Genomic DNA, 27,657 nt, shown 5'->3' with positions numbered 1-27,657 from the left:
GTTTCCATTGGTTACAGGCTCCTGGTACCCAGGAAAGAGGATGTAGCATCTCCTGCGGTAGCTTAGCAAACAGGGCAAATGTGAGGAAAGGGCGGCTGTTGTGCGGGTAAATATGGGACGGATAATGGCCATATGAACGAAAAGGTGATGATTCACCGGCAGGTGATACTGACCCAGGTGAGTGTTTGTGTATTACACACTAATGTTCCCTAGTCAGGCGTGTTTTGACATGTCTGTAGCGAGAGGCAGTGGATGACAGCACGATAACAGTCACTGGCCTCCAGCATTGTAGTGCTCTGCGATATAATGCTGTTTTAAAAGCTGTTTTGTTGTATTTTGCCTGGTCTTTTTCTGTTGATGTTCAACATCAGTCGCGGCCTCGCGCGTCTTTGTGTGGTGTGCGCGCGCGTGCTTTTGCGTGCACGTGCGTGTGTATTTTGGCCCAGATGAGATGAGCATCATCATTCCTGAGCCCTACACTCGACACACTGAACCTTAAACCCAAATCGACACAGTAACACTACACCTAAACCCACTCTTTATTCAGTAATTGTAGTAAACTGTGTTAAAGATTGTGTAAGCATGTATTATTGTATTGTTGTGCTTGGACTGGAGGCGATTTTTAAATTTGTGATAATAACGCAATGAAGCATTCCAAATTGTGTGGATATAAATTTTGGCTGTTGTACAACGAAATTATGGACAAAATCAAAGGAGAACCAACGAAATTTGAATAACTTATTATATTGTAGTCAGCGTATGCTTTTTCCAGTAAGCCTTTTGCTTTTTTTTTTGCAAAGTAAAATAAAACCTGTAGCTGTTGTTTGCTTTTTATGCCAGATAATACCTGTACCAAGTTTAGTGATTTGTTCTTCCCTCATATTTAAAATATTTTAAAAAAGAAAAACAATTCCTCATATTTTGATGGTTTTATTGTACTTGTAGGGTCATTAAAATATCCCCTGAAATTGGTAAATAAATACAAAAGTGACAAATCATTATTAGGCCATTTGTAAATTAAATAATTATTTTAGGTCAACTTTTGACAAAGTCACTGAATAAAACAGCATCTTAAACCTTACAATCTAAGCTTAAACTACACCTGATAATAAAATGTCTTACACCTAAATCCTAATGTAATGAATGCAAATAAGGTTAAAAAAGTATGTTCTTACTTCAAATAACATTCAAATGAAACTCATCACCAGAACAATGATGCCTTATGAGTTATAAATAAACAAACAAATAACATAATAATGGAGTTAAAAGCTGATATCTGGGGTTGATGATAAGCATGGTTGTCCGTGTTTAGTTGGGGACATGTGTTCGTTACTCAGGGGTCGTTAAGAGCTTAGGCAAGGAGCAGAGATGAGGTAGATTAGTATTGATTCACCTGAGACCAGCAGTCTATTGATCCGCTGTAAAATCAGCATCCAGGAACGGAAAAGCTTTAGAAGAGGAAAAAAGGTCTTGTTACTTTACAAGCAGAAGTGCTTCCTGTTAAACGACCTTCACATGATGACGTGGATGTTGTTGAGGGAACTGACTTCATACGTTTTTATTTATACATGATGCTTCATCCAGAGTTCCCAGAGGGTATTCCAGAGCGATTATGTAATTTCACCATGTATTATTTCCATTAGTATGTCTTATAGATTGAAATGAAAATATATTTTGATTCCTGTAACAATGTAGAGCTTTTCTAAGGAGAAAATTTGCCTTTTTTTTCCTCCCATAATTCTCTTTTTATTAATTCAATATTTTTTTTTGTTATATTTACAGTAGAATACTTATTAAAAATAATGCACTATGGCTGTGTCTGAAATCACATACTTTCCGTCGGTATAACCAAACAGTTGATGGACCCCACTGACTTCTATAGTATTTTTTTCCATACTATGGACGTCAGTTGGGTCCATTAACTGTTTGATTACTAATTTTCTTCAAAATATCTTCTTTTGTGTTAATACAGTTAGTTAGTGGCATCCGGTTATGATCTCAGAAATAAATATGATTAGGCCATTTTGCATTTGTATTCCAGTTTTGGCTGATATTGGTTCCGGTTCTGGAAATTCTTCAGATTGAGCACATTGCATTGTGGGATACAGTATCACACACAGTGTTATCTGGTTGTATACTGCACATTTTGGCAAATGTTAATTAAATGCATCCAGGCATTTAATGCATGCAGATTTGCATAATTGCATTTACATGCTTTTGTCTAAACGCGACACACGTTTTTTCATAGAGCTAACAATATTCGTAGTGTACGATGCCAGAATGCTCATGGTAAACTGTAAACTAACTGAGATGCAAAAATAGTAGCATGATAGTATGCCATTAAAAATCAATGTAAACCTCCAAGATGTTTGCAGATTTACTGCCATGTTCTGTGCCATGCTAGAGTCTATTCTACGTCACAGAGGAGATTACGTACTTCAGATCTTCTTGGTAACAGAATTGTGGCTTGATCTCTGTATTCTGGGGAGAAATATCCCGCTCCCGTAGGCCTTCACGCTCCGTTATGTAAGTACATTAAGATTCTCAGGTTTCTTTTTGGCGTGGACGAGCCTGACTCTGACTCTGCACCGCTAATGCATCTCATCCCGCGCGACGCGCAGACACTCACAGTAGAATTGAATGGAGTCTGCCCTCGGGGCCTTAATGATTATAATTAATTTATCTGTGTCAGTGTGATCGCAAGGTGCGTTGTTAAAGCTTCCTTTCATCTTGTAAACACAAATTCGCCCAGTGAAAGATTCAATTTGTTTTGTCATGTCACAATGATTCAATCAGCATCTGAATTTGCATTCCAACTATTTTCCATCAACAAAACGGAACAAAGAAATGAACTCGTTACTAAAAAAAAAGGCTTCTATTGTTATCTGCCCTTTCATTAACCTTTACGAGGATCACGTGTGTCCGCACCGCTGGAGGTCTGCTAATGATATTGCTTTGCTGCGATCGGTTGTGACCCCTACGGCCTTCTGGCCTGTGGTGACCTCAGCATGTATTCACACCCCTTTTCATGAACACACATTTCAGGTCAGATTCACTAGTCAACATAAAATGAAAGTATCCCTATTATGCTTTTTCTAATAAATTACACACACCCATTGCGAAAATGCGAATTTTGAAGCAGTTATGTTCATTTTTTAAAACATACAGTACGTTTTTAATAAGTAACTAGATAAGACAACTTGGGTGTTGTGCAGTGTAGCCTGCGTTGTAGAACAAAACAACAAAGTATTGTCAAGTTATGTTTACCACAGACTTTATTTTACTCATAAATTGAAAAACCCCATTATAAAACCCCATAGGAATATCTCGAAGGAACCAGCGGCGAATTAGACATTTCCGGGTTCTACCATCATACCTGGACCACTCTATATTCATTTCTTTAAAAACAAAAATCATACTAATCTCAAGCTTTTGAAAAGTAGTATTGTAAAATCGTTTGATAAACTGCAATAAGCCACAAGTGCTGTCCATTTTGCTATTCAGAGCTTACATAACAGCAGACAGATGTTTATATTTGCCTCCTTGAGCACCATAACTCGGCTCAACAGGTTGTATTTTTCTGAACTGTTTTTCTTTGGTGCAGTCTGTCATTTTTCTCTCGTTCAGTTTCCTAGACTTCTTTTTTTTTAGCAGCATTATCTGTCCTCTAAATTTGCCAGATTGCCTCAGTCGAATTTAGGAAGTAGAAATGGCTGATGATTGTGGGTAAAATTGGATTTGCTGAGTGTGCTTTGTGTGGATTAATCTAGTCTACCGTACATATTTTGCAGTGCAGTTTTATGCTGTTTAACAGGGGCTTCAAGTTCATGTTGTGTGAGTTCATGTTGTTCTGCAGGCTTCATGCAAACTGGGATGGTGAGGAGGAGGAAGTGAAGTCTCGGCTTATGCTGTGAATCCGAAAGATTCTGCATTTGGTGACTGCACACCAGGGTTGCAGTAATAACTGATACATTTGAGTTGTTTTTCTTTATTGCGACAAACACCGCAGGTCATTGTTGTATCACTCGAGATGACTTCGTCTGCACCTGTCACAAAAACACGGTTCAACACTGTTCCTTATATTTTTGTTATAGCGGCATAATGTTGTAAGAAATATTCTACTTGTGCGTTCTGTGGAGGAAATTTTCCAAGTCCTTTTCCAAAAGTCATTGAAAGGCTGACACATCATGTATTATGTTGCAGTTATAGCATATCAAGTTATTGAGTTACTCAGTTATACTATATTTACTCACCACACATTCATATTTTGACTAAGACAGATTTCTATATAGGTTTTAAACTTCATATTGTTTGCCTTCTTTTCGTAATAAAAAACATAAACAAGTTATTTATTTTTGAATTGTAATAATACTGACATTACTATTACTGTTTTTTAATCAAATATGCAGCATAGGTGAGCATAAGATACTTCTTTAAAATATTTTAATAAGTTATTTTAGTAAGTTTATGTCAAATTATATCATTTAAATGTAGTGACATTAAAGATATCTGATATATCAGAAGTTATATAGTGCCATTGTCATGTTATGGGTTATGAAATAAAAACAATTAACAGTAAACAAATGAACAGTATAGCCTATTCTGTATAAAAAAAATGAATTTGTGTTCTGTGGAGAAACAAATTCATTTTCCAAAAGATATTAAAAGAAACATGAAATCTGAGTACTATGTTAAAGGGTTAGTTCACCAAAAAATGAAAATTCTGTCATTAGTTTCTCCCCCTCATGTCGTTCCAAACCTGTAAGACTTTCGTTCATCTTCAGAACACAAATGAAGATATTTTTGATGAAATCTGAGAGCTTTCTGTCCCTCCACTGACAGCTACGCAACTACCACTTTCAAGACCCAGAAAGGTAGTAAAGACATCATTAAAGTAATCCATGTGACTCCAGTTCTTAATTTTATGAAGTGAAGCGACTGCTTTGTTAGCAGCGCAAAAAAACATAATTTATCACTTTATTTACAAAATTGCTTTCCTATAGCTCAGTGGTAAGAGCATTGCGTTAACAACGCAAGATAGTGGGTTCGATCGCAGGGGATTGCACATACCTATGTATAAATGTATAGGATAATGCAATGTAAGTCGCTTTGGATAAAAGCGTCTGCCAAATGCATAAATGTAAATGTAAAATGTAATCTCCAACACGCGCTGAACGCGCATTGGAGATTAATATTCTGTAAATAAAGTGGTAAATGAACGAAAGTCTTACGGGTTTGGAATGTCACAAGGGTTTTTAGTATCCATCCATTTTATATGTTCAATACACACATATAATTTGCTCTTTGAGAAGAATCTTTCAATGCAGATGTTTTTTGCCGGCTGAAGTAGATGTCTTGCGCTATAGAACGATATTCTTGGTCCCCTGTTGGTGACATGTAGTGTCTCAGCTGCTTTTTTCCCCCTCAAACATGTCCCGACCTGCCTCGCTCCCAGCGGCTTTGTCTTTTCTGAGCTGACCATGAAAAGCCTGCATTAGCACAGCATCTCCAGGACGGGATTGTTCGCAGGACAGTTGGATTCGCACACCATAAGTTCCAAAAAAGCATTTGCGGATAGCAATGATGGGATACATCCTGATTTACTCTTGCCTCTTGATTTTTCCTCAGAACTTGTACCAGAACAGGTTTCTCGGGCTCGCAGCAATGGCCTCTCCATCTCGTGCATCTCATGGCAGGAGGCGATGTAAGGACCCGATTCGGCACAGTTTCAACCCTGAGCAGTTCCCCAACGTGGACTTCCAGAATGGCGTTTCTGAGGCGGCCGTGCTGCGCTCCACCAGCGACACTGACCTCGTGACCTCCCACTGCCGCTCCACCCTCACCGTCAGCACCTCCAGCTACACCATCGGTCAGACGCAGGACATCACCCTCTGCTGGGACATCAAGGAGGAAGTGGACGCGGGCGACTGGATTGGCATGTACCTCATTGGTGAGCGTGTTTCTGTTTGGTCGTGTTTTATACTGCTGGTTGAATGTTACGACTCAGATTTAATGAATATTTCATTCAAATGTTTGGAAAATTATGGACTTTTGGCCCATATGTGAACACTCGGGATGTGTTTTTAAATTGTAAATGGACGACGGCGTTTTGGGGGCCTGATAACACAAACTTTTGAACTTTCTGATAACACAAACTTTTGAACTTTCTGATAACACAAGCGTTTGTTATCCGAGTATGGTTTGCCTTCAGCTAACGATACGGTTCACTAAAAATATGCTTTGTGAACACAAATCGCTCCAGCTCACTTCATTTTTTACATTCACAAACTCTAATAGTTTGGTCATCAGATGCCTCCATACAAATCAGGTGTTTATCATGGCTGCTTTTTACTGTCACTTTTGATCAATATAATGCATCCTTTCTGAATAAAAGTATTAATTTATTTTAAATATATATAATACTGACCACAAACTTGTGAATCACAGTGTATTCTTGAAGTTATAGATTCCTCAGCGCTACTGCATAATATACATGGTTCGAAACAAAAATGATTTAATGTAAAAGGCCAGAAACATCACAAGCTTCTGAAGCCCATTTCTTCCTCAGTAAAGTAAAATGACTAGTTTATTTCTCAGAATTTACTACTTTGTTTCTCATATTTGCAAAATTATAACTCACAGTTTGACTTTATTTCTAGATAATTGCAGCTTTATTTCTTGCAATTGCATCTTCATATCTCACAGTGTGACTCATGTTAAACTTTACTCTGATGTGGAAATGAACTTCCATACAAGCTGACTCTGTTGTTTAGTATAACATGCACTACTACACTCAGAAATGTTTTCTTGCACATTCGTCATGTTAGAATGATTTCTGAAGGATCATGTGACACCGAAGACTGGAGTAATGATGCTGAAAATTCAGCTTTGATCACAGGAATAAATTACATTTTAAAATCTATTAAAATAGAAACAATGATTTTAAATTGTAATGTTTTACATTTATTGCCGTTTTTACTGTCGTCCGGAAAAAAAAATCTAAATTATTCCAAACTTTTACTGATAGTGAAAGTTATTTAAAATTCATAACAAATAAAATTAATTGGTAAAGAAATATGTTTTTGTTTAATATAAAAACATGATATATGTGTGATATGTGGTATATTGTATTTCAGATAGACAGGGAAAAAATAAAGTGGCTGAAGTAGCTCTGCAGAACGGCAAAAATAAAAACAGCTGAAGGCCACACATTTCCGTGTAAACAACTCTGGATTATAATGAGAGCGATATATTTTTGTCTCGTGTGTCTGGTGTTATAAAGGTTCTCTGATGGCCTTTAAAAGCTGTTAATGCTTTTTGGCTTTAATTTGAGTTCAAAAGCTTTCTCATCTTTTAGAACTACCATGAATGCATAATCAAAAGATGTGAACTTTCTAGATGCCATAATTGTGAAGAATAAGATATGAGGCTTTTCTCTTTCTTTTAGATGAGGTTCTGTCTGAGAATTTTCTGGACTACAAAAACAGAGGTGTGAATGGCTCCCATAGAGGTCAGATCGTCTGGAAGATCGAGGCCAACTCCTACTTCGTTGAACGTATGTGCAGTTTTAACAGCACAATGCACAACATTCTTATTAAATACTGCAGCATTATTGACACTTATTTTCCCACAAACAGGATGCCATTAGCTAAGATTTGCTTGTGAGTGTAAATGTTCGTATGGCTGCTATGGTAACAAACACCAAGACAAACCACTTCCATACTAACATGTTCAAAGATGTCTCAAGTCAAGAAGTGTGAAGAGAAATCCATTCTGGTGTGACTCTCTCATTTCATAGCACTCAAAAATACATTTAGTTTTAATATAGTGTGTCTCATGAAAAGATAAAGCTCAAGCCTCAGCTGTTTGAAGGTTATGTATATGCTGTCTCTGCTTGACGGTCCTGAAATCATTCTCATGTATTACACTGTGAGGCCATATATGGCTTATATGCTGTTTCTATTTTTCTATTTATTTTTGGCACTTTTACTGATACAGATACTAGAGAGAAAACATGCCTACATATGGAAAACTCACAAAAAAATCAGTTTTAAAATAGATCTGTTTTTTTGTTTGTTTGTTTTTTGGACAAATTAGTGATGAAGTGGGGCTTTATAAAATCCCATATTCTGATTTAATATTTCTGCATTCAGTTTTAATGGATCACTTTAAAAATGTAATTTTAAAAGCATGTCTAAACATTGACGTCGTAAAACGTTAACAATCGAATCAGTGTTTTAAAATGTAATCAAATCAAAAGAAATGCATTTTTTATTATTTTTTTGCAACAGAACACTGCACTCATGGTGTTTTAAAGCAGGTCAGATGTCAAATGTGAGACAAATTTTATTTTTATATCCTATAACATAAAATATATTCAAAGTAATATTAAATATTATAACATTGTTAAATATTAAAATATAAATTCAGGCCATTATTTGGCAAATAGCAAGACTTTATCATTTTCTTTCATGTGTCGATGTTTTTCTTATTGAAAGAGGAAATTGGGGTGGGATATATTTAAGTGCACTTTTAAGAAATAACCACATTCAACTATTTTTACCTTGAACGAAACCAGTGACGAACATTTCCAGACACTTCCTTTGCAACCAAATGATGGTTGGGGGCCTGAAAAAAGTAAGCAACCAATACACAGATGATGTAGAATTGGCAACTTGCTATTTCTAGCTGGTGACAGCATTTATAATTTACTAGGTGGGCTGGAAACTTTTTAGACACCTTCTAGACAGCCTTTATTGGCCCCCTGTGAACAAGACGAGTTAAGCACTTCTGGAAGCAAAATAAAACGTAAATATGTAAAATCTGCAAAGAGTTTCCTCGCTGTGACCTTTGACGTTTTCTGTGCTTGGCTCTTTTTCAGTGGAGACCAAAATCTGTTTTAAATATTATCATGGAGTGAGTGGAGCCCTGCGCGCCACCACACCATGCGTGACCGTGAAGAACCCCTCCGCACCGGTGAGCAAATCAAAAAAGAAACATCTAGATCTTTTATTTTTTTTTCATGGTTTAAATGCCTTTAGTTGAGCAGTGGTGAGTAACATAAGTGTGTAGGGATCAGTCATGTGACCTCCTGATGTGTGCATCTCTGCGGTGATTCCATTGCATGATATTACAGATGTGAGGAGAATGCAGCTGTTTTTTCTTGCGTCACATTTCATCAAGAGTTTTTCAAGAGGAGAATAGTCCGTGCCATCTGTTTCTCAGAGGATTAATGCTGCAGATAATCTCAGGTTATCATTTGATGGCTTAATACAGGCCTCCATACCTCCATAACCACAGAGTGAACTGAACTCTCTTTTTGTTTCTTAAAGGTAAAGTGTGTCATTTACACTTACAGGACACAAGTGATGTGTTTTTCACCTTAAAGGGGTGGTGTAATGCCCTTTTCACAAGATGTAAAATAAATATCTGATTGATATCACCCAGAGTGTGTGAAGTTTTAGCTCAAAATACCAAGCAATTTAGCAGCAACATTACACACTAACTAAAGTTAGAAAAATGAAATCATAGGGTGGTAAAGTATGATTTCACTTTTCTAAATTTAGTCAGTGTGTAATGTTGCTGTTTGAGCATAAACAACATCTGCATAGTTACAACACTCAAAGTTCAAAGCAAAGGAAGGAAGACATTTGCTTTTAAAGAAAAGGACTACAACAAACGGCTGGTAGGGACTACACTACATTCCTCCTGGGTTAGTGACATCAGCAACCCTAAAATGTACATTAACCCCGCCCCCTGAACGGGGTTGAGAAGAGGAAGAGTTGTTGTATAAGAGCACATTTGTAAGTCAGCTCAAACTTTAGCATCCATCTTTGCACATGCAATAGAAAGTCACTCTGTGTCCATCTCACAACAGTTCCTATACGAGCGATTTATAGATTATCATGACAGAATATGCTAATTGAAGATAGTTAACTCCACATCAGCAACATAAATTCATCAACTAACCATTCAGAGACGTCCTGTTGCTTCTACATGTTGTCACTTCTTCTTGAGTCTCTCCATCTTTGTCTGACTCCGTTTTAACATTAAAGGCAGAACAGTTTCTGAGTGTGTCTGCATTTTAGTGTGTCTGTGTGAGGTAATCGCAGCTGCTAACACACGCGAGGCGAGCTCTTGAAACCCCGCCCTCTGCAGCAGCTCATTTGCATTTAAAGGGCCAGGCACAAAACGGTGCGTTTTTGCAAACCCTCAAAAAGTGACAACTTTAACATGCTATATAAAAATATCTGTGGGGTATTTTGTGCTAAAACTTCACACACACACTCTGGGGACATCAGAGATTTATTTTAAAAATGGCATTTGGCATTTTACCACCCCTTTAAAATTGTATTTCCACATGTGAAAGGAACACATTTTTATCAACTCAAAATTAGGTTTCCCCACACATAGGTTCACATTACATCAATCGTTTTCATTAAAGTGCCCCTATTATGCTATTTTTAAGATTTAATTTTGTTTTTGGAGGTCTCCTACAATAGGTTTACATGTATCAAAGGTCAAAAACACTTTAGATTTATCATAATATACATTGCAGCATCACCCCTTTTCCAGGCCTCAGCTACAACTACAGTGTTTGAGGGCGGGTCGTTGTCCGCAGGCAGCCAATGAAGACCATAGGCCTCGCATTATGCAAATTTGTTACAAACCTAAGCAGGTTCGTGCAGGAATTACTGACGACTCGTTTTGACAGTTCAGAATTGGTTCTTTCTTTTTGGAGACAAATAACTCTTTTTATCATGTACTTTGAACTTTGAAACATTGCAGACTTTTTACGTTCACAAACAGTTATTTTACACACTGCATGAAAGGTAATATTCAGAAAACAAAAGCATAATAGGTGCACTTTGAGCATTTTATATTTTTGATCACTGCATTTCAGAGCACTAAAGACTTAATCATCCTTGATATCTTTCTCTCTTCCTGTCAGTTTCTGTCCCACCGGATGTCAGAATCTGCTTGCGGCTTTTTGAGTTTTCATTTAAATGAATGTGTGAGGAACATATTTCAACGCTTCGGCGTTAGTTACTAACCTGTTGGCTGGTTGCATTATTAAGAATGGCTGTAATGTAAGAATGGTAACGTCTGACCTAAAAGAGTCAAGTCAAAAAGACAAATGTTTTACAAAAGAAAATCTCAATTGCTGCTGAGGCACATTTTTAAACCTTCATGAAAAATGTTTCATTCTCAATTTTTTTTATTGTTGCAATGAGGAACAAAATTACAATGTTTTTTTTGCTGAGAACTGAGAGATTGTCTCCATGATGTTAAGATATTTAAATATAATGCTGTGAGATTGTGACTGATTTGCCCTAAAACGCTGTTCTAACGTAATTTTTTATCAGGATATGGACCGCTGATATTATGCAAAATGTGTGAAGCTGTTGTTTCCAATGAAATCTGACGCACTGAACTTTCTGCCGTCAGGTGTTTAAGCCGGTGGCCACAGATGACGTACCTCAGAGTCAAGGCAGAAGAAGACTCATCAGCTTCTCTCTGTCAGGTGTGTGTTTCCATACAAAACTGGTATGACCAGACAGTCGATCATTAAGCTTTATCAATATTCATGGGGCTTCTATATTTAGTTTATCCAGGGGATTTCATTATGGATCCAGTGCTGGCAGTCTCCTGTAAACAACTATAGGAACATGTTTACCTCAATTACTTGTTTCTTTCCTTACAAAAGACCACTTCTGCAAGGTACTTTTGGGAAACCAGTGTTCAATTGAGCAATTTAGGAGATTTTAAGATGCAAATTTGGTCTTGGTCATGTAATGATAAATACGTATGTTCTATTCTGTTCTAATATTCTGGATTATTTTGTTTTCTTCTTTTCTCTTATTTTGTTCTATTCTGTTATTTTTTTTACTTTTTGTGACTTGTGATTATGTGTTCTTTCTGTTCTATTTTTGTTCTATTCTCTTTTGTTTTGTTTTATCTTGTTCTATTCTGTTGGTAGTTTGTTCTGTTTGATTTATTTTGTTATTCTTTTTTGTTCTGTTCCATTTTGTTCTTTTGTTTATTGTGTTCTATACTGTTTTGTTGCATTCTGTTCTATGCTATTTTGTTCTGTTTTCTCTTGTATATTCTTTATGTTCTCAATGCCTGTTTTGTTCTGCCATGTAATCTTTTGCTCAATTCTCTTCTTTTATATGGTGGTCTGTGTCTGTTTCTGTTTCTTTTAATCCAGTTATATTCGGCCTGTTAAGGTCTAAAAGACACTTAAAGCGGCAATGACACGTTTTTGTTGTTGTTGTAATTTTAAAGCAGCACTAAGGAAGATTGTTTTACCTTAAAATAATGTTTCCAAAATCGTTTCAGTGGTTCATCAAGTCGTAACAGGGTGAAAGGCACTTATGCCTACGCTTTGTGGTCCGTTATCTACTATAACCACAATATGTAAGATTGCCAGATCGGGTTGCGTTTCTGTAGTTCTAATGAGACATAAGAAAACTCATTGAAATCGAACCACTGAAATCTTTTCAGTGGTTCAGTGGTTCATCATGTCGTAACAGGGTGAAAGGCACTTATGCCTACGCTTTGTGGTCCGTTATCTGCTATAACCACAATATGTAAGATTGCCAGATCGGGTCGCGTTTCTGTAGTTCTAATGAGACATAAGAAAACTACAAATTTGCCTTGCTTTACGTCAAGCGTTACAATAGTCATTATTTTGTTTTTATTAATTTCTGATGTCGTAATACATCAAACTTTCATAAAATCATGCATCATACTCTACCTTGTCTGTGGAACTTGGTTCAATCCAAAGCCGGTGCTGGATAAACAGCGAGCGTCCGTGCGACAGTTGCTGCGGTAGGCTAAATTATTTACGACAACGGTAATGAGCAATTCCGCTTCCAACCTGTAGGGCGACCGCAGAGGAAAAGTTCCTTGGTGTTGCTTTAATATGGTTCTTGAAGTCCACTAATAATGTTAATGAACATTTTTTGCACACATAAAAAAACATATTTACAGTATATGTGGATTTTTTTTTTTTTTTTACCTTGATTTTGACCATCTGTCTGAAATATGTTTTTAAGGGGCGACTCCTTTAAGGCTTGTCAGTAAACGGCCACTGTTATGATTGGCCGTATACATTATCCATATAAAACTGTAATTTATAGACAAAGCATTATGAAATAATTTACTTGTGGTTTGTGATGCAGCTGCTGTCAGATCCAATACAGTTGGCTGCTTCATCTTTCAACAAAAGTTTCTTTGCGAACTCTCCATTATACTGTGCCTTGTTTACAAAATAATATATAATCCTCAGACGCGGGGGGCTATTAAAATAAACCATCCACTTGTTCCTGATGCTGGGTTCCTTCTGAAGTCTGTACAGAGATGCAAACAAACTGTTTAAACTGGATGCGCCAAAGCAAACTTTCTTTCACTCTTTTTTATTTGTCCTGTTGTCAGCAGACTTAAGCGCATGGAGTCTGAAACTGAACGTACATCTGTGCAAACTGTATCCAGTAGACCGCGTCACATCCGGTGAAGGCAAATGTCAGCCGTTAAGCAACTGAAAACCAGTTGCTCTGGGGTTAAGCATATGCAAATTTATTTGTCCGTGTGATGTCACAAATCCCACTATCTAAACAAATAGCTTTTGGAGCTTGATTAAATAGATGCTTTGTTTGTAATGAGACAGACGTTTTATGCTATGAAACTTGCAGGATATATAAGTACAAAGACCTCTTGTATGTCAAAAGTTCAAGGCCAATTAGATTTTTCATGTCATGACCCCTTTAATATCCAGCAAAATTATTGATGTGACTGCACTGACAGTAAACTTGAAAAACACAACTTGACCTGAATTGATCTGAATAATGACACTGTTGTCTTCTGCTTTTTGTATTTTTTTATTTTTTTTATTTTTAAACATCAACATTGTAATTGAATTGATTTGAGTCAACACTGAACTGACTGGAGCTGAATAACATCATTACTGTCTTCAATAGAGCTGCTTATAGCTGAATTGAACTTGTTTCATATTGAATGAACTTTACACAGTTATTAAACTGAATTGAATCAATGCTGATCTGAATTGAGCTGAATGATGACACTAATTTAAATCTTTCTCATATTTGGTGCATCATTAATTATGTTACTTTCCTGTTTATCACTGTGAAGCTGCTTTGAAACAATTTATATTGTATAAAGTGCTATAAAAATAAAGCGACTTGACTTCTAAATCTAATTCATCTCTCTGCCTTTATGTTGTGGTCAGACTTCCAGGCCACCGGGCTGAAGAAAGGCATGTTTTTTAACCCCGACCCCTACCTGAAGATCGCCATCCACCCCGGCAAGCACAGCATCTTCCCGGCCCTGCCTCACCACGGCCAGGAGAAGAGATCAGGCATCGTCTGCAATACCATTAATCCCGTTTGGCAGAGGGAGGTATGGGAAACAAACAAGCACATACACACTGTAGATTAAACATGCTCATATATAAATCCTTATAAAACAATATCTGGTCCCACTGTTATTATTCACAGACGTTTAACCCAACGCTGCCCTTCTGGTGTTTTGTATTCCACATGGAATTTGTCATGTAAATCCTTCATTCTTCAAATTAACTTGATGCGTCACTGCAGAATCCCAAACACGGCTCACTGTCCTGCTGACTGACGGACCGGATTTAGTTCAAATCTTTTTCTGTTTTCATTAGACAGCATGTCATCTTTGTAGGGCTGGGAATTGAGAATCAGATCTATTTATAAACAAATATGGGAACTGTATGATTTGAGTCACAGACAAAATCATTGGTTTAAAATGGCTTGCTCACTAACAGACCCATTTAGAGAGAATATAGATACACAAATAGAACTTTTGTTTAATTAATGGTATATAAACAATGTACACTACCTTTCAAAAGTTTGTGTAGGGTAAAAATATATGTATTGTTTTTGAAAGAATTCTCTTCCTTTCGCTGCATTTATTTGATCAAGAAACAGTTAAAACTGTGTAATATTATTACCGTACATTATTAAAATGGTTTTCTATTTTAACATCTTTTAAAATGTAATTTATTCTTGTGATGCGAAGCTGAATTTTCAGCATCATTACTCCAGTCTTCAGTGTCACATGATCCTTCAGAAATCATTCTAATATGCTGATTTACTGCTCATTATTATTAATGTTGAAAACAGTTGTGCTGATTAATATTTTTGTGGAAACCATGATTTTAAGGATTCTTTGATGAATAGAAAGTTCATAAGGACAACATTATTTGTCACTTTTGATCATTTTAATACATCCTTGCTAAATAAAAGTGTTAATTTATTTTTAAAATAAAATCTTACTAACCCCAAACTTTCGAAAGGTAATAGATAGTATATGTAATTAGGATGAATTATTTGGTGCTTTATCAAAAGATAAATAACCGTTATTCTTAAATGGATTGAGAATCCGGATCGTTAAATTCCTTACAATTCACATCACTACATCTTTTTGCCGCAGATGAGATGAGATCACCTGGATTTGATGGGATTGTTTTCATGTTGTAGAGTGGCTGTTTCTGGATGATATTGTCCTCCGCTAAGTGCTCTTATTAGATTTGTGATGAGTAGAGGAGATCGCCTTACAGCAGAGGATTGAAATAGGTCAAGATATGGGGAATGAATGATGTAGAGCGGGTTTGTTTCCTTTCTATCAGTTTTTGAAGAGATTTGAGTGAGACCCTTTGGTTAGTGCTGTATCTTTGATGGGTGATCATAATAGCTGGACTTCAGTTCTCAATTATTATTGGTTAAATTAAATTAACCTAAAAACTTAATGTTTAACATTAAAAACTTAATGTTAATGTTTTTGACTAAAAAACTAGAAGGTCAATAGACATGCTATGCATCAACTGCCCATACAACTTAATATTTGTTAATATTTAAAGTGCCAACACAGCCAAACTCCAAATATTAACACACACACACACACACATATATATATATATATATATATAATGTATTTGGGTGGCTTTTATGACCATTTTATCTGTTACCACTTCTACTTTTGTAAATAAAGACAGTTTCCTGAACAGCAACATCCATCTATTGTACGATGAAGAATGACTTCTCACATTGCATTCACATTACTTTGTAAAATGCGCAATTGCTTGATATACCAACAAGTTTACGGTACTTTTTTTTCATATTAGGTTACAAGTTCTTCTTATAATGATTGCAGTTTCTTCCTCTGTGTCTTTGTGTTTCTTTCTCATAGCGCTTTAATTTTGTGTCTCTGCCCACGGATGTGTTGGAGATTGAGGTGAAGGACAAGTTTGCCAAAAGCCGACCCATCATAAAGCGTTTCTTGGGCAAGCTGTCCATGCCAGTGCAAAGATTACTGGAGAAGCATGCTATCGGGTACTTACTTACAGAAAATCAAACCTAAACTAAACTGAAAAAGAAAATGTGTTATGCTATTGAGTTGCTTGTGTGTTTTAATAGTGATCGAGTGGTCAGTTACACTCTGGGTCGGAGGCTTCCCACAGAGCATGTCAGTGGCCAGCTGCAGTTCAGGTTTGAGATTACCTCCTCCAACCACCCAGGTGATTCCAGTTTTTATTCTACCTTTTATTAAACATAATAAATCCTTAAAGGGTTATTTCTCTCAAAATGAAAATTAGCCCATGATTTACTCACCCTCAAGCCATCCTAGGTGTATATGATTGTATTTGTCTGAAAGAAGAATGTTATGACATTCTTCTTTCAGACGAATACAATCAGAGTTATATCAAAAAATGTCCTGGCTCTTCCAAGCTTTATAATGGCAGTGAATGGCCGTTTCTGTTTTCAAGTCCATTAAAGTGCATCTATCCATGATAAAAGTAATCCACGCGGCTCTGGGGGGTTAATAAAGGCCTTCTGAAGTGAAGCGATGCATTCGTGTAAGAAAAATATGAATATTTAAAACTTTATTGACTAAAATAACTAGCTTCCAGCAGACGGCCGTACGCATCGATTTGTGGCGAAAGAGTGACGCTTGACCTTGACGCACAACGTAATGACGAACGCGGAAGCGTAGAGGATAGAGCAAAACAAAACACCAGTCACAAATTAGAAGTAAACGATAACTTTTAAAGAGAAATGTCAGAGGAGCTTGAGTCTGTTTGTTTGAGCCGCGAGATGAGTCTAAACTTGCGCTACTGCTACATCCTACGTCATATATGCGTCACGGGTTACTCTAGTGGCGTAAAGTAAGTCGACTTCCGTATGCGTGCGGTCGTCTGCCGGAAGCTAGTTATTTTAGTCGTTTTAAGTTTTAAATATGAATATTTTTCTTACACGAACGCATCGCTTCACTTCAGAAGACATTTATTAACCCCCCAGAGCCATGTGGATTATTTTTATCATGGATAGATGCACTTTGATGGACTTCAAATCAGAAACGGCCATTCACAAATTGTAAAAAAAAATCTGGAAATCATAATAGATTTTTTTTCTCATGATTTTTTGATGAATATGAAGTTTTAAACAGCATTTATTTGAATTTTGTTATTTATTTTGTAACATTATAAATGTCTTAACTGTCAATTTTGTTAACAGTCAAGTATTCATTGCTGACCCTTAACATTTGAGCGGTAGTTTAGTTAATTATCATAAACCATCATGTTATTGGCTTCTAATACTGGTCTGATCAGACCACTCATGATAACATCAAAAAGTCATATGCTTGCCAGAATTGTGCATCTTTAATAGACGGTATTGTCATGTATGCATTGTACCATGTAGGTCACAGATTTCTGTCCTCTCCACAGATGATGAGGACATGTCTCTTAGCACAGAGCAGCCAGTGGCAGAAGCTCAAGTCCAACCTCAAGCAGAAGACACCATGAGCTTAGACCAGGAGGCCCCAGAGTTGCCCTTAGATGGAGATACCGCTTCTGTAGAGATGCCCATGGACGCTGAATCTGGGCAAAGCTGTGCAGATGCGATAGAGGAAGAGCCTTTAGAGACAGAGCAGCAGGAGGCAGTTGCCGAGAGCCGCGAACAAATGGAGCAAGATGAGGCCAACATAAACGCAGAAGAGACGGTCCAAGAAGAGGCAGAAACTGATAGTGCCTTTGCCGAAGAACCTGCAGACTCTTCAGGAGCTCCTGCTGGAGCCGAAGAGGAGGCGATCTCGGACACGCAGCCGGTTTCAGAGGAACCAGAGGTGGATCTAGAGGAAGGCTGCTCGCTCAGGATCAGAACCACACCGAGACGGAAGCCACGACCCTGCTCTTTACCCGTGTCTGAGCTGGAGACGGTCATCGCTTCAGCCTGCGGAGAACCCGAGACGCCACGCTCCCATTACATCCGGATCCACCACCTGCTGCACAGCCTGCCATCCACTCAACCAGGAGATGCAGCTGGGCTTAAGCCCGACAGGCCGCAGGGCGTAGAGGAGGAAGAGGAGGAGGAGGAGGAGGAAGAGGGTGCGACTCTTGAGCCTCATGCTTTAACACCCAACGGCCCCCGCAGGACGCTTCCCCGCAGCCGCTCACACGAGCGCCTGTCCGACCTCATTCAGATGCTCGACGGAGATGGGCAGCCGCTCGTGGCTGAGGGCCAAACCGGAGTTCAAAGGTCACCAGGGGAAAGCGAATGCGATTTGAGCCCGGTGCCCTGCTGCAGTCATATGGCACATAGGGCCTCGGGCCCCGTGCGGGCGCCGTCTCTAGACAGCGCACGTAGATCGGAGAGCACTGTGTTCTCCTCACAGGATGACGAGGACGAGATGGACAGGGTGAACGGTATTCTGGGATTCGAGGGAGAGACCGGACAAGGCGCTAAGAGCCGGGAGCCTGGGGATGGAAGCTGTCAGTGGGAGGAGGCGCCAGACAGTCACGTCCAGAGCCCGCATGGCATTATGGATAATGGAGAATCACCTGTAGCTGGTCCAAGCAGTAGGAGTGAGTAGACTGGGTTTCCATGCGTACAGTAGATCATGTTATTTTTGTTTTTGTTTCTTTAAAATAAGATCTAGGCCCTTTAGCAGATACTCTAAAGTATCTATGAAGAATGCCCTGGCTTGTGTTTGTGGTATGTTTAGGAGAATGTCCTTTGCCTTGTAACCATCCTGCAGTGAGCCAGCTACCAGCACTGCGGCCCGACCCACATCACTATCCCACCATAGACGAGCCGCTGCCCCCAAGTAAGTTCTGCTGTCTCATCACGCACTGTAATGTATTCAATGTACTATAGGTGATTCGCCTATAAATTATACATAGTTATCAAAATAATAATATGTATATTAAAGAAATTAATAATTTTATTCAGTAAGGACACATTAAATGGATCAAAAGTGACAGTCAATACATTTATAATGCTACAATGATTTCTATGAATGCTGTTGTTCTTTCTGTTTATCAATAGATTCATTCCACAGTTTCCACAGAAATATTAAGCAGCACTACGTTGCTAATAAGATTTGATAATAAGAAGAAATGTATTTGAGCACTAAATCAGCATATTAGAATGATTCCTGAAGGATCACTGAAGACTGTTATAGAGAGCTATAATGCGGAAAGAGTTATAATGCTGAAAATTCAGCTTTGACATCACTGGAATAAATAAAATTTTGACATACAATATTACTTTTTTACTGTATTTTTCACCAAATAAATGCAGCTTTGGTGAGCATAAGAGAAAGAGACTTCTTACAAAAACAAAGAAATTCAGACACCAACCTTTTTGAATGGTAGTACATGTAACTTTTTTATATTGCATTAATTTGATTGATTTTTTAAAAAAAATCATTTATAAATAAAGATTTTCAAAAACCTCAATTATCACATACATTTTTAAATGAATAATATGAGGTTCTATGTCTATTACGAAACATCAGATACTGTATGAGCAAAACGTCCATCGCATGATATTAACCCATGCTTTATTTATTTGCAGAAAGTAATTGTTTTTTATACATTTTGTTGCCTTTTAAATTGGAAGTTCAGATGGAAGTTCAATTGTTGAAATTGCAAAATATTGCATCATCAAAACTGCGAAATCCATCCAAATGTATCACTTTCTTTTGGTTTACCGCCCTTGATTGTATTTCAAAGCCGTAGAGAGTCAAAATACAACCACTTGGACGCAAACAAACTTTCTTGTCAGTCTCACTCTTACTAACCCACACTGTGAGATATTCGGCACTGATTACTGTAATGCCGTAACCCACTCAAGCAAGTCTGCTTTCAAAGACATCAGACAGACAGCTTCTGTCTGTCTCTTTATTTTCATACTGTTTGGGTGTGTGTGTTTGTGTAATTTACCCAAAAAATGAGTCAAATCTGAAACATCCTACATTGAGGGAATTTTTGAGGTGTTCTAAATAATGAAGGCACTAAATAATGCTAAATAATACAATTAAAGTTAAAGTTAAAATATATAAAAAATTAAGCAATCAAACTTCAATACTGGAAATCAAATACTTCAATATTTTTGCCTGGCAGACCAGAATATTGACTTTGGCATCAAATGTGTGTTTGTGTTTTGTTTGGCATGCTCAGACTGGGAGGCCCGTATCGACAGTCACGGTCGTGTTTTCTACGTGGATCACATTAACCGGACCACCACATGGCAACGGCCCACGTCCGCAGCCACGCCGGATGGCCTGCGCAGGTCTGGTTCCGTCCAACAGATGGAGCAGCTCAACAGGAGGTAAACAGCACTGTTTATCAGCCGTTCCTATGGTTTTCTGAGTAAACCAAAATTTTACACTTCTTTTACAAAAAATCTGGAATACAGATCAGTTGGATTGCATTCATGGTGCATCCTGTGATGTACATATAATCTAATTATATAATATAAAATGGATAGTTCTGACTCACAGATCTGATTAAATGAGCCACTGTACTCTAGCATGGTTGACACCAGACCCTTCTCAGTTGTAACTGAGAGTGGGTCTGGGGAAGGTTCATTCACAGCCCATTTCCAAAGGGGCGTCACCAACGGACGTCGCTCAAATGCCTCTGGGCGCAATTGGAAAGACCTAAAACCAATCAGAGCGATCGTCATCGTGTAAAGCCCGCCTCAACGGTTGTGATTGTGATTGAAATCAACGTTTCGATTTGAGTCAGGATATTTGTCAGGGTTTTCCCAGGCTAACTGTACTCTAATAATGCACCAACTTGACCCTTGCCTTTACAATAGTAAACAGTCTACATTTAGGCTTATATGACTTGATGAATAATAACTCTTTCATTTCATTATTAAAAATGTATTTATTGCACATTGGTGTCTTTTATCATTAAGCTGTTGTTGCAACAACTGATTTTCTTACTCAGTATTTTTGTCTTGTTTTTCAGTACAAATATCTAAGCATTCTCAAGTTTATTTACTTGAGATGCAAAAATGACATAAGAAAATGTTAAATGTGTTTGTTGTTCTGTCCCTCACACCATCCCTTAACTGTGGTAAAATCACTGTATTGGGCAGCATCAAGTGGTTTATTGCAAGAGTTATATTTAGCACTAAAGGGAAGCAGTTGCTGTAGTTAAAAGAAATGGGCACATAACATAAGTATCTACAGCAACGTCTGTAGTAATTGCATAATTCAAAGCCAATGATTCATTTTCACATTCAAATGTGAAACTTACACTTCCATGGGTCAAATTCTGCTTTAAGCACAGACTCTGTCCGGACATTGCATTTTTCTATACAACAAGTATGATCACATGGGCTTATAAACATGCACTCTTTTGCCACCTACAGGTCAACAATATAGGATGTTGGCAGAAGTGATTTTCAGGTCATGTTTCCACAAAGAATATAATTAAAGGTTGTTTATTTTAAGAGTCCACAAGCAGTGGATGACAGATTTAGATTATTCTTAAAGCACACTTTACTGTACCATTAAGCAGCATAAGGGTGAGGGTATGCGATAGTAGAATAGTTGTAAATTATTTTTATGATGGGAGTCTTACTGTACTGATATTTGTGACTATAACAATACTTGTGTACACTTGTCAGGTATCAGACCATCCAGAGGACGATGGCCACAGAAAGGAGAGATGAGGAGTCAGGCAGCCCCCGCAACGAGAGACCAGCCAACACTGAAACGGACTCGCCTCCACAAACAACCGGTAACTTCATAAACATTCAGTTCTATTCAATTCACATTTATTTGTTTAGCCCTTTTCACAAATTAATATTGTTTCCAAGCAGCTTTGAAGTGTAAGGTGACTCAAAGTAATGTCTATATGATATAGTGTACAGTTCTAAGATATTACAAATCATGCAGTTAGCTGATACGATGTATTCATCTAGGCAGAAACAATGATCTCATTAAAGCAATTATTACAAGTTGTGATCATAATCGTTACAATATATATAGAAAATTTGGCAGTGGTGCATGTTGATTCAGAGTTGGCGTCATCTGAAGTCCTCGCAGGAGTTGCCGTCATCTCTTCAGAGGTGTTGGGTCATCTGAAATCTTCGTAAGAGGCTGGATCCAAAATGAAGCTGGCGTGCTCTCTAGTTACCTCGGGATGAGCATCCGGAGGTAGAGACAGAAAAAACAAATGGAAAAAATAAGCGTAGCTGCTGTTCATAACATTTCAAGCAAAAGATATTCATGTGCATTTCATCTGATATAACTGGAGTACAAGGTTATGAGATGCATTATGTGAACGCTTGGCTTAAGAGATGTGTCTTTAGACGCTCTCCCTCTTTTAGAGGACTTCGATATCTTAGGTACTACCGAAAGTCCAGAGGTTTTTTTACCTTAAAGAGGTTGAAGGGTTGTAGGGTAATTGAAGATTGGTTAAATACACAGAAACTGAACAATTTAGGGCCTTATAGGTCAGTAGCAATACTTTGTAATGTATGTAATGTAGAGATGATAAAATTGGGAATATATGATCATATTTTCTTGACTTGGTAAGAACTCTAGCAGCTGCATTTTGGACCAATTGTAGCTTTTTTATTGAGAATGCAGGACAACCAGCTAGTAATGCATTACAGTAATCCAGTCTAGAGGTGCTATGAATGCATGAACTAATTTATTTGCATCAGAAAAAGATAGCATATAGCTTAGCAATGAGGTGGAAGAAGTCTGTTTTTGTAACATATGAAATATAATTATCGAAAGAAAATGTGCATCTCATATATATATATATATACACATTATGACCAGATGAAATCTCAAAATTATCCAAGTGTGTTAGTAAGAAAGAGTAAGAAATTAGTTCCATGTTTTCTAAAAAAATATTATCAAGAGGCAGCATGTATATTGAAAATAGCAGAGGGCCTAAAACAGACCCTTGTGGCACTCCATAATTTACTGATGTTAACTTGGATAATTCCCTGTTTAAATAAACAGAATGGTAACAGTCAGATAGGCACAATATAAACCCCCCTAATACCTGTCCCTGAATACCGGTGTAATTTTGTAATCGATCTAAGAGTATGTAAAAGATCAAGTAAAACTGGTATTAAGATGCAGCTTTACTCAGATTTTAATGAGCACAGTGTCTGTGCTATGATGGGGCCTGAATCCTGACTGAAATTTTTCATAGATATATGATATTTTTTGCAGAAAGCAAAAAATTAGTTAATGAGTTTCTCGATTGAGAACGCGAGTAATACTGTTGTGTACTTTTCTCTCTAACCTTTTTTAATCTGATGGGTGCAATAGTTTCTAATCTATGTTTGTAATGTGTGAAAGATTGTATTCCTGTGTTATGTACGTAGAGAATCACAATGCTGAAATAGTGTTTTCAGTAACTTTAACTACAGTATGTTTGGATTTGAAATCAAAATAATGAATAGAGAACTAATGTTGTATTTGTGGTATACAGCCGCTGATCAATTGCGCACTGCAAACGCTTCTTATGTGAAAGGACAATGAGCCCGTCTTGCTTCTGCACTGCAAACGTACCTACATACAATCTGCAAATGCACTGCACACGGAGTACCCCCAAAAGTGAAAATCATTTGCTCACCCTCATGTCAGTCACAACTTTTTTGTTTTAGTCTTCATTTACAAAAAAAGTAATTCTGCACATAATCCAACGCAGAATGCTCTTTTCCAGGCCATTTGATAATGCCTCCAGCTACCAATTAGAGTATCATTTTCTTAGCTCCGTTTAACACATTTTACCATGTTTAAATCCATTTGCAGAATTATGCAGATTTTCCACAAAAGTAAAAATGTGAGGAAAAAAAAACCTGTAGATTGCATCAGGGCTTACTCATTTGCATGTAACAAATGTAGAAAGTAACCAATATATGTCTTAAATACCAGTATATGCTACAGTACAGCTACATGTCAGGTCTTCATATCTGGCTTTCTTTGAGAAAAATTTATCAATGACTGAAAATCAAGTCGTTTCTAACTTAAAAACTTGCCTTCTGTCTTTTTAAATCTGGTGTGTTCATGGTGCATGTGAGATTGTCTTTTTTTTGCATGCAGCCAAAAGCAGAGCACACTAGACGTAGAAAGACATTAAGAAGAAACTGCACACAGACCTCACATATCTTGTGAACGTGACATGTTTGACCATGCAGAAGCATAAACAAGATTTGAGAGAGATGGGTCAAAAGGAAGGATTTTAATTTTGGGTGAGCTATCCCTTTAAATGATCTTTCTTTCATTTAAGAGTTGAGGAGAGACGCACCATGTTCTCCGGGTCATTGTCAGAAGATCACTTTACTACTGCAGAGTCCAGCAGTCAAATTCATCACTCACCCAGAGTTCTTCACTGTGCTTCACGCAAATTATGTGAGTTGCTACCTCACTACACATTTATTTATTTTTGTAAACATTAATTTTCTATCTATAGGGTAGAGTATTTAATTTACACCACTGTTATAAAGTTTGGGGTCAATACGTTTATTTTTTTAATTTTATGAAATTAATAATTTTATTCATCAAGGATGCATTGAGTTGATCGAAAGTGACAGAAATCTTTTGTAACACTATAAATGTCTTTACTATTTCAATAAGTGCTGATCTTTTGAACTTTCTATTTATCAATGAATCCTGAAAAATGTATCACGTTTTCCACAAAATTATGCACCACAACTGTTTTCAACAGTGATAGTAAAAAAACAAATGTTTCTTGAGCACCAAATCTGCATATTAGAATGATTTCTGAAAATTCAGCTTTGCCATCACAGGAATAAATTGCATTTTACAATATATGTAGATAGAAAACAGTTATTTTAAATTGTAATAATATTTCAGAATATTACTGTTTTAACTGGATTTTTTATCAAATAAAATCAGCCTTGGTGAACATAAGAGATTCTTTCAAAATCTTACAGACACCAAACTTTTGCATGGTAGTGTACGTCGTAATTAAGAAGTTTATGCCAATGTTATGTTAACTTCCTCTTTTTTTATATAGGGAGCGTATCGTATGTTCACCAACAGCTCGTGTCTGAAACACATGGTCCTGAAGATCAGGCGGGATGCGCGAAACTTTGAGCGCTACCAGCACAACCGTGACCTGGTGACCTTCTTGAATAGGTTCGCTGATGCTCAGCTGGAGCTGCCGCGGGGCTGGGAGATCAAAACAGATCCACAGGGGAAGGTACATCACAGCACACAGTTCTTAACAGCTCGCATCAGTGCCATTATCTCAACTGTTTGTCCTCCACTTTTCTCTGCAGTCGTTCTTTGTCGACCACAACAGTCGTGCCACAACCTTCATTGATCCCAGGATCCCCTTGCAAAACGGCAGATTGCCCAACCACCTGACGCATCGCCAGCACCTGCAGAGATTACGCAGCTACAGCGCAGGAGAGGTCAGACACACTCACAATCTAGAGGAAACAAATTACTGTTACGTAATATTACAATGTTTATTAGTTCATTTATTCTTTTCCACAATCATTTCCAGGCATCAGAGGTGTCACGCACCCGAGGGGTGTCTTTGTTAGCCAGGCCTGGAAACAGCCTGGTAGCAGCTATACGAAGCCAGCAGGAGACGGTACCGGTACCATTAGGTAAATTACACTTAGGGCTGGATAATGTTGCTTTCTTTCTGTAATGGTTTAAAAAGCTAAAAAAATATATAATAATACCTATACTATATGTGACCCTGGATCACAAAACCAGTCACAAGGGTACATTTTACATTTTCAATTTAGATGCATACATTATATGAAAGCTGAATAAATAAGCTTTGCATTGATGTATGGTTTTTAGGATATGACAATATTTGAACTATTTGAAAATCTGGAATCTGAGGGTGCAAAAAAAATTAAACATTGAGAAAATCGCCTTTAAAGTTGTGCATTTATGTTCATGATTGTGCAGCATTCACTCACAAAAATATATTTTTAATACATTTTCGGTTGGAAATTTACAAAATATCTTCATGGAACATGATCGTTACTTAATATCCTAATGATTTTTGGCATCAAAGAAAAATCAATCATTTTGACCCATACAATATATTGTTGGCTATTGCCACAAATATACCCGTGCGACATGTGACTGGTTTTGTGGTCCAGGGTCACAGATGTATACACTACCGTTTAAAAGTTTGAAGTCAGTACGTTTTTTGTTTTGTTTTCAGCAAAGATGCTTACATTGATGAAAAGTGACAGTAAAAAAAAATTATCTCAGTTTTTACAAAATATGAAGGAGCACAACTGTTTTTTAACAATGATTATTGCAAGAAATGTTTTCCTTCTGTGTCCCAGCCTACAATGATAAGATTGTAGCATTTTTACGGCAACCAAACATCTTTGAGGTGCTACAGGAGCGACAGCCGAGTCTGGCGAGGAATCACTCACTCAAGTATGACCCTCCACATTTCCTCTGTTATTGTAATGAAATGCATCATTAGCACTTCCAAGCAGTTCTCAGTTTTTTTGGGTGTGTTTATGTCTAAAGGGAAAAGGTGCTCCACATCCGAACCGAAGGCACACAGAGACTGGAGAAGCTGTCGTGTGATGCTGACCTGGTCATGCTGTTAAGGTAAAGCACCCAACAGATTGGCCACATGAAAACACAATTACCTGTATAAAAATGCAAAGATTTCCTGGGATGCAGAGGTGCATTTGTAATTTATAAACATGCTTTCTTCAGAATGTGTTTTGATTTCCTTTTCAGTTTGTTTGAGGAGGAAATCATGTCTTACGTTCCTCTCGCTTCATTTCACCCCGGGTTCAACTTCTCTCCACGCTGCTCCCCCGGTTCTTCTCCCCAGAACTCTCCAGGTGAGTCGTCCGAGAGCTTTAACCATAGGCCTCAGATGGTCTGCAAATGACATTATATTATTTAGAAGACAACTTAATATGATAATTCCCAATTCAGGCCTCATTTGTATCTCCTGACCAACTTTTCAAGACACATTAGCCCATATACATCAGGATTTAGCACTGGGATATGATCTGAGATGGATATTAAAACCAGTTGTTACAGTGCTCTCTGAAATGCTTGATTCTGATTGGCCAGTTGTGATATCCCGAGGTCAGTCGATAATGACTGTTGCCAATAGCGAAGCTGTGTGATGACGGCTCATCTGGGTATTTGAGGCCGGCGCTTCTTTCTCTCATATCACACCGCAGATGTCATCTTGAGCCTCAATTATGGACTCTATTTACTGTCAAATGAAACCAGATGACTTCAGTATTAATAATAGCCCTATGGTAATATTGTTGAAGTGTTTGTCTTGTTGCTGGAATGATTATTTTGTAC

The 27,657-nt window shown here is 37.6% G+C and overlaps 1 protein-coding gene across 3 annotated transcripts in view; it reads left to right on the top strand.

Annotated features, from left to right (window-relative positions):
* The window catches only part of hecw1b (HECT, C2 and WW domain containing E3 ubiquitin protein ligase 1b), a 36,223-nt gene continuing 8,566 nt past the window's right edge, over positions 1–27,657 (top strand). Inside the window, exons 1-19 of one of the 3 annotated variants that reach the window (XM_079611883.1) lie at positions 1–177; positions 5,629–5,950; positions 7,448–7,555; positions 8,882–8,976; positions 11,449–11,524; positions 14,252–14,421; positions 16,240–16,382; positions 16,467–16,567; positions 17,777–18,913; positions 19,054–19,155; positions 20,513–20,663; positions 21,975–22,087; positions 24,605–24,726; positions 25,355–25,540; positions 25,620–25,754; positions 25,850–25,955; positions 26,658–26,754; positions 26,851–26,934; positions 27,070–27,176. In XM_079611883.1, coding sequence (XP_079468009.1) covers positions 133–177; positions 5,629–5,950; positions 7,448–7,555; positions 8,882–8,976; positions 11,449–11,524; positions 14,252–14,421; positions 16,240–16,382; positions 16,467–16,567; positions 17,777–18,913; positions 19,054–19,155; positions 20,513–20,663; positions 21,975–22,087; positions 24,605–24,726; positions 25,355–25,540; positions 25,620–25,754; positions 25,850–25,955; positions 26,658–26,754; positions 26,851–26,934; positions 27,070–27,176 — 3,400 coding nt within the window. In that variant the 5' untranslated portion in view covers positions 1–132. Of the gene's footprint in view, positions 178–5,628; positions 5,951–7,447; positions 7,556–8,881; positions 8,977–10,902; positions 11,013–11,448; positions 11,525–14,251; positions 14,422–16,239; positions 16,383–16,466; positions 16,568–17,776; positions 18,914–19,053; positions 19,156–20,512; positions 20,664–21,974; positions 22,088–24,604; positions 24,727–25,354; positions 25,541–25,619; positions 25,755–25,849; positions 25,956–26,657; positions 26,755–26,850; positions 26,935–27,069; positions 27,177–27,657 lie in introns of those variants that run through there. The other 2 variants (XM_079611884.1, XM_079611885.1) reach the window with 2 other exon arrangements.

The sequence above is a fragment of the Phoxinus phoxinus genome (assembly GCF_949152265.1).
Source record: "Phoxinus phoxinus genome assembly, chromosome: 5".
Lineage (NCBI taxonomy): Eukaryota > Metazoa > Chordata > Actinopteri > Cypriniformes > Leuciscidae > Phoxinus > Phoxinus phoxinus.
This window is presented reverse-complemented; position numbering and strand designations above follow the sequence as displayed.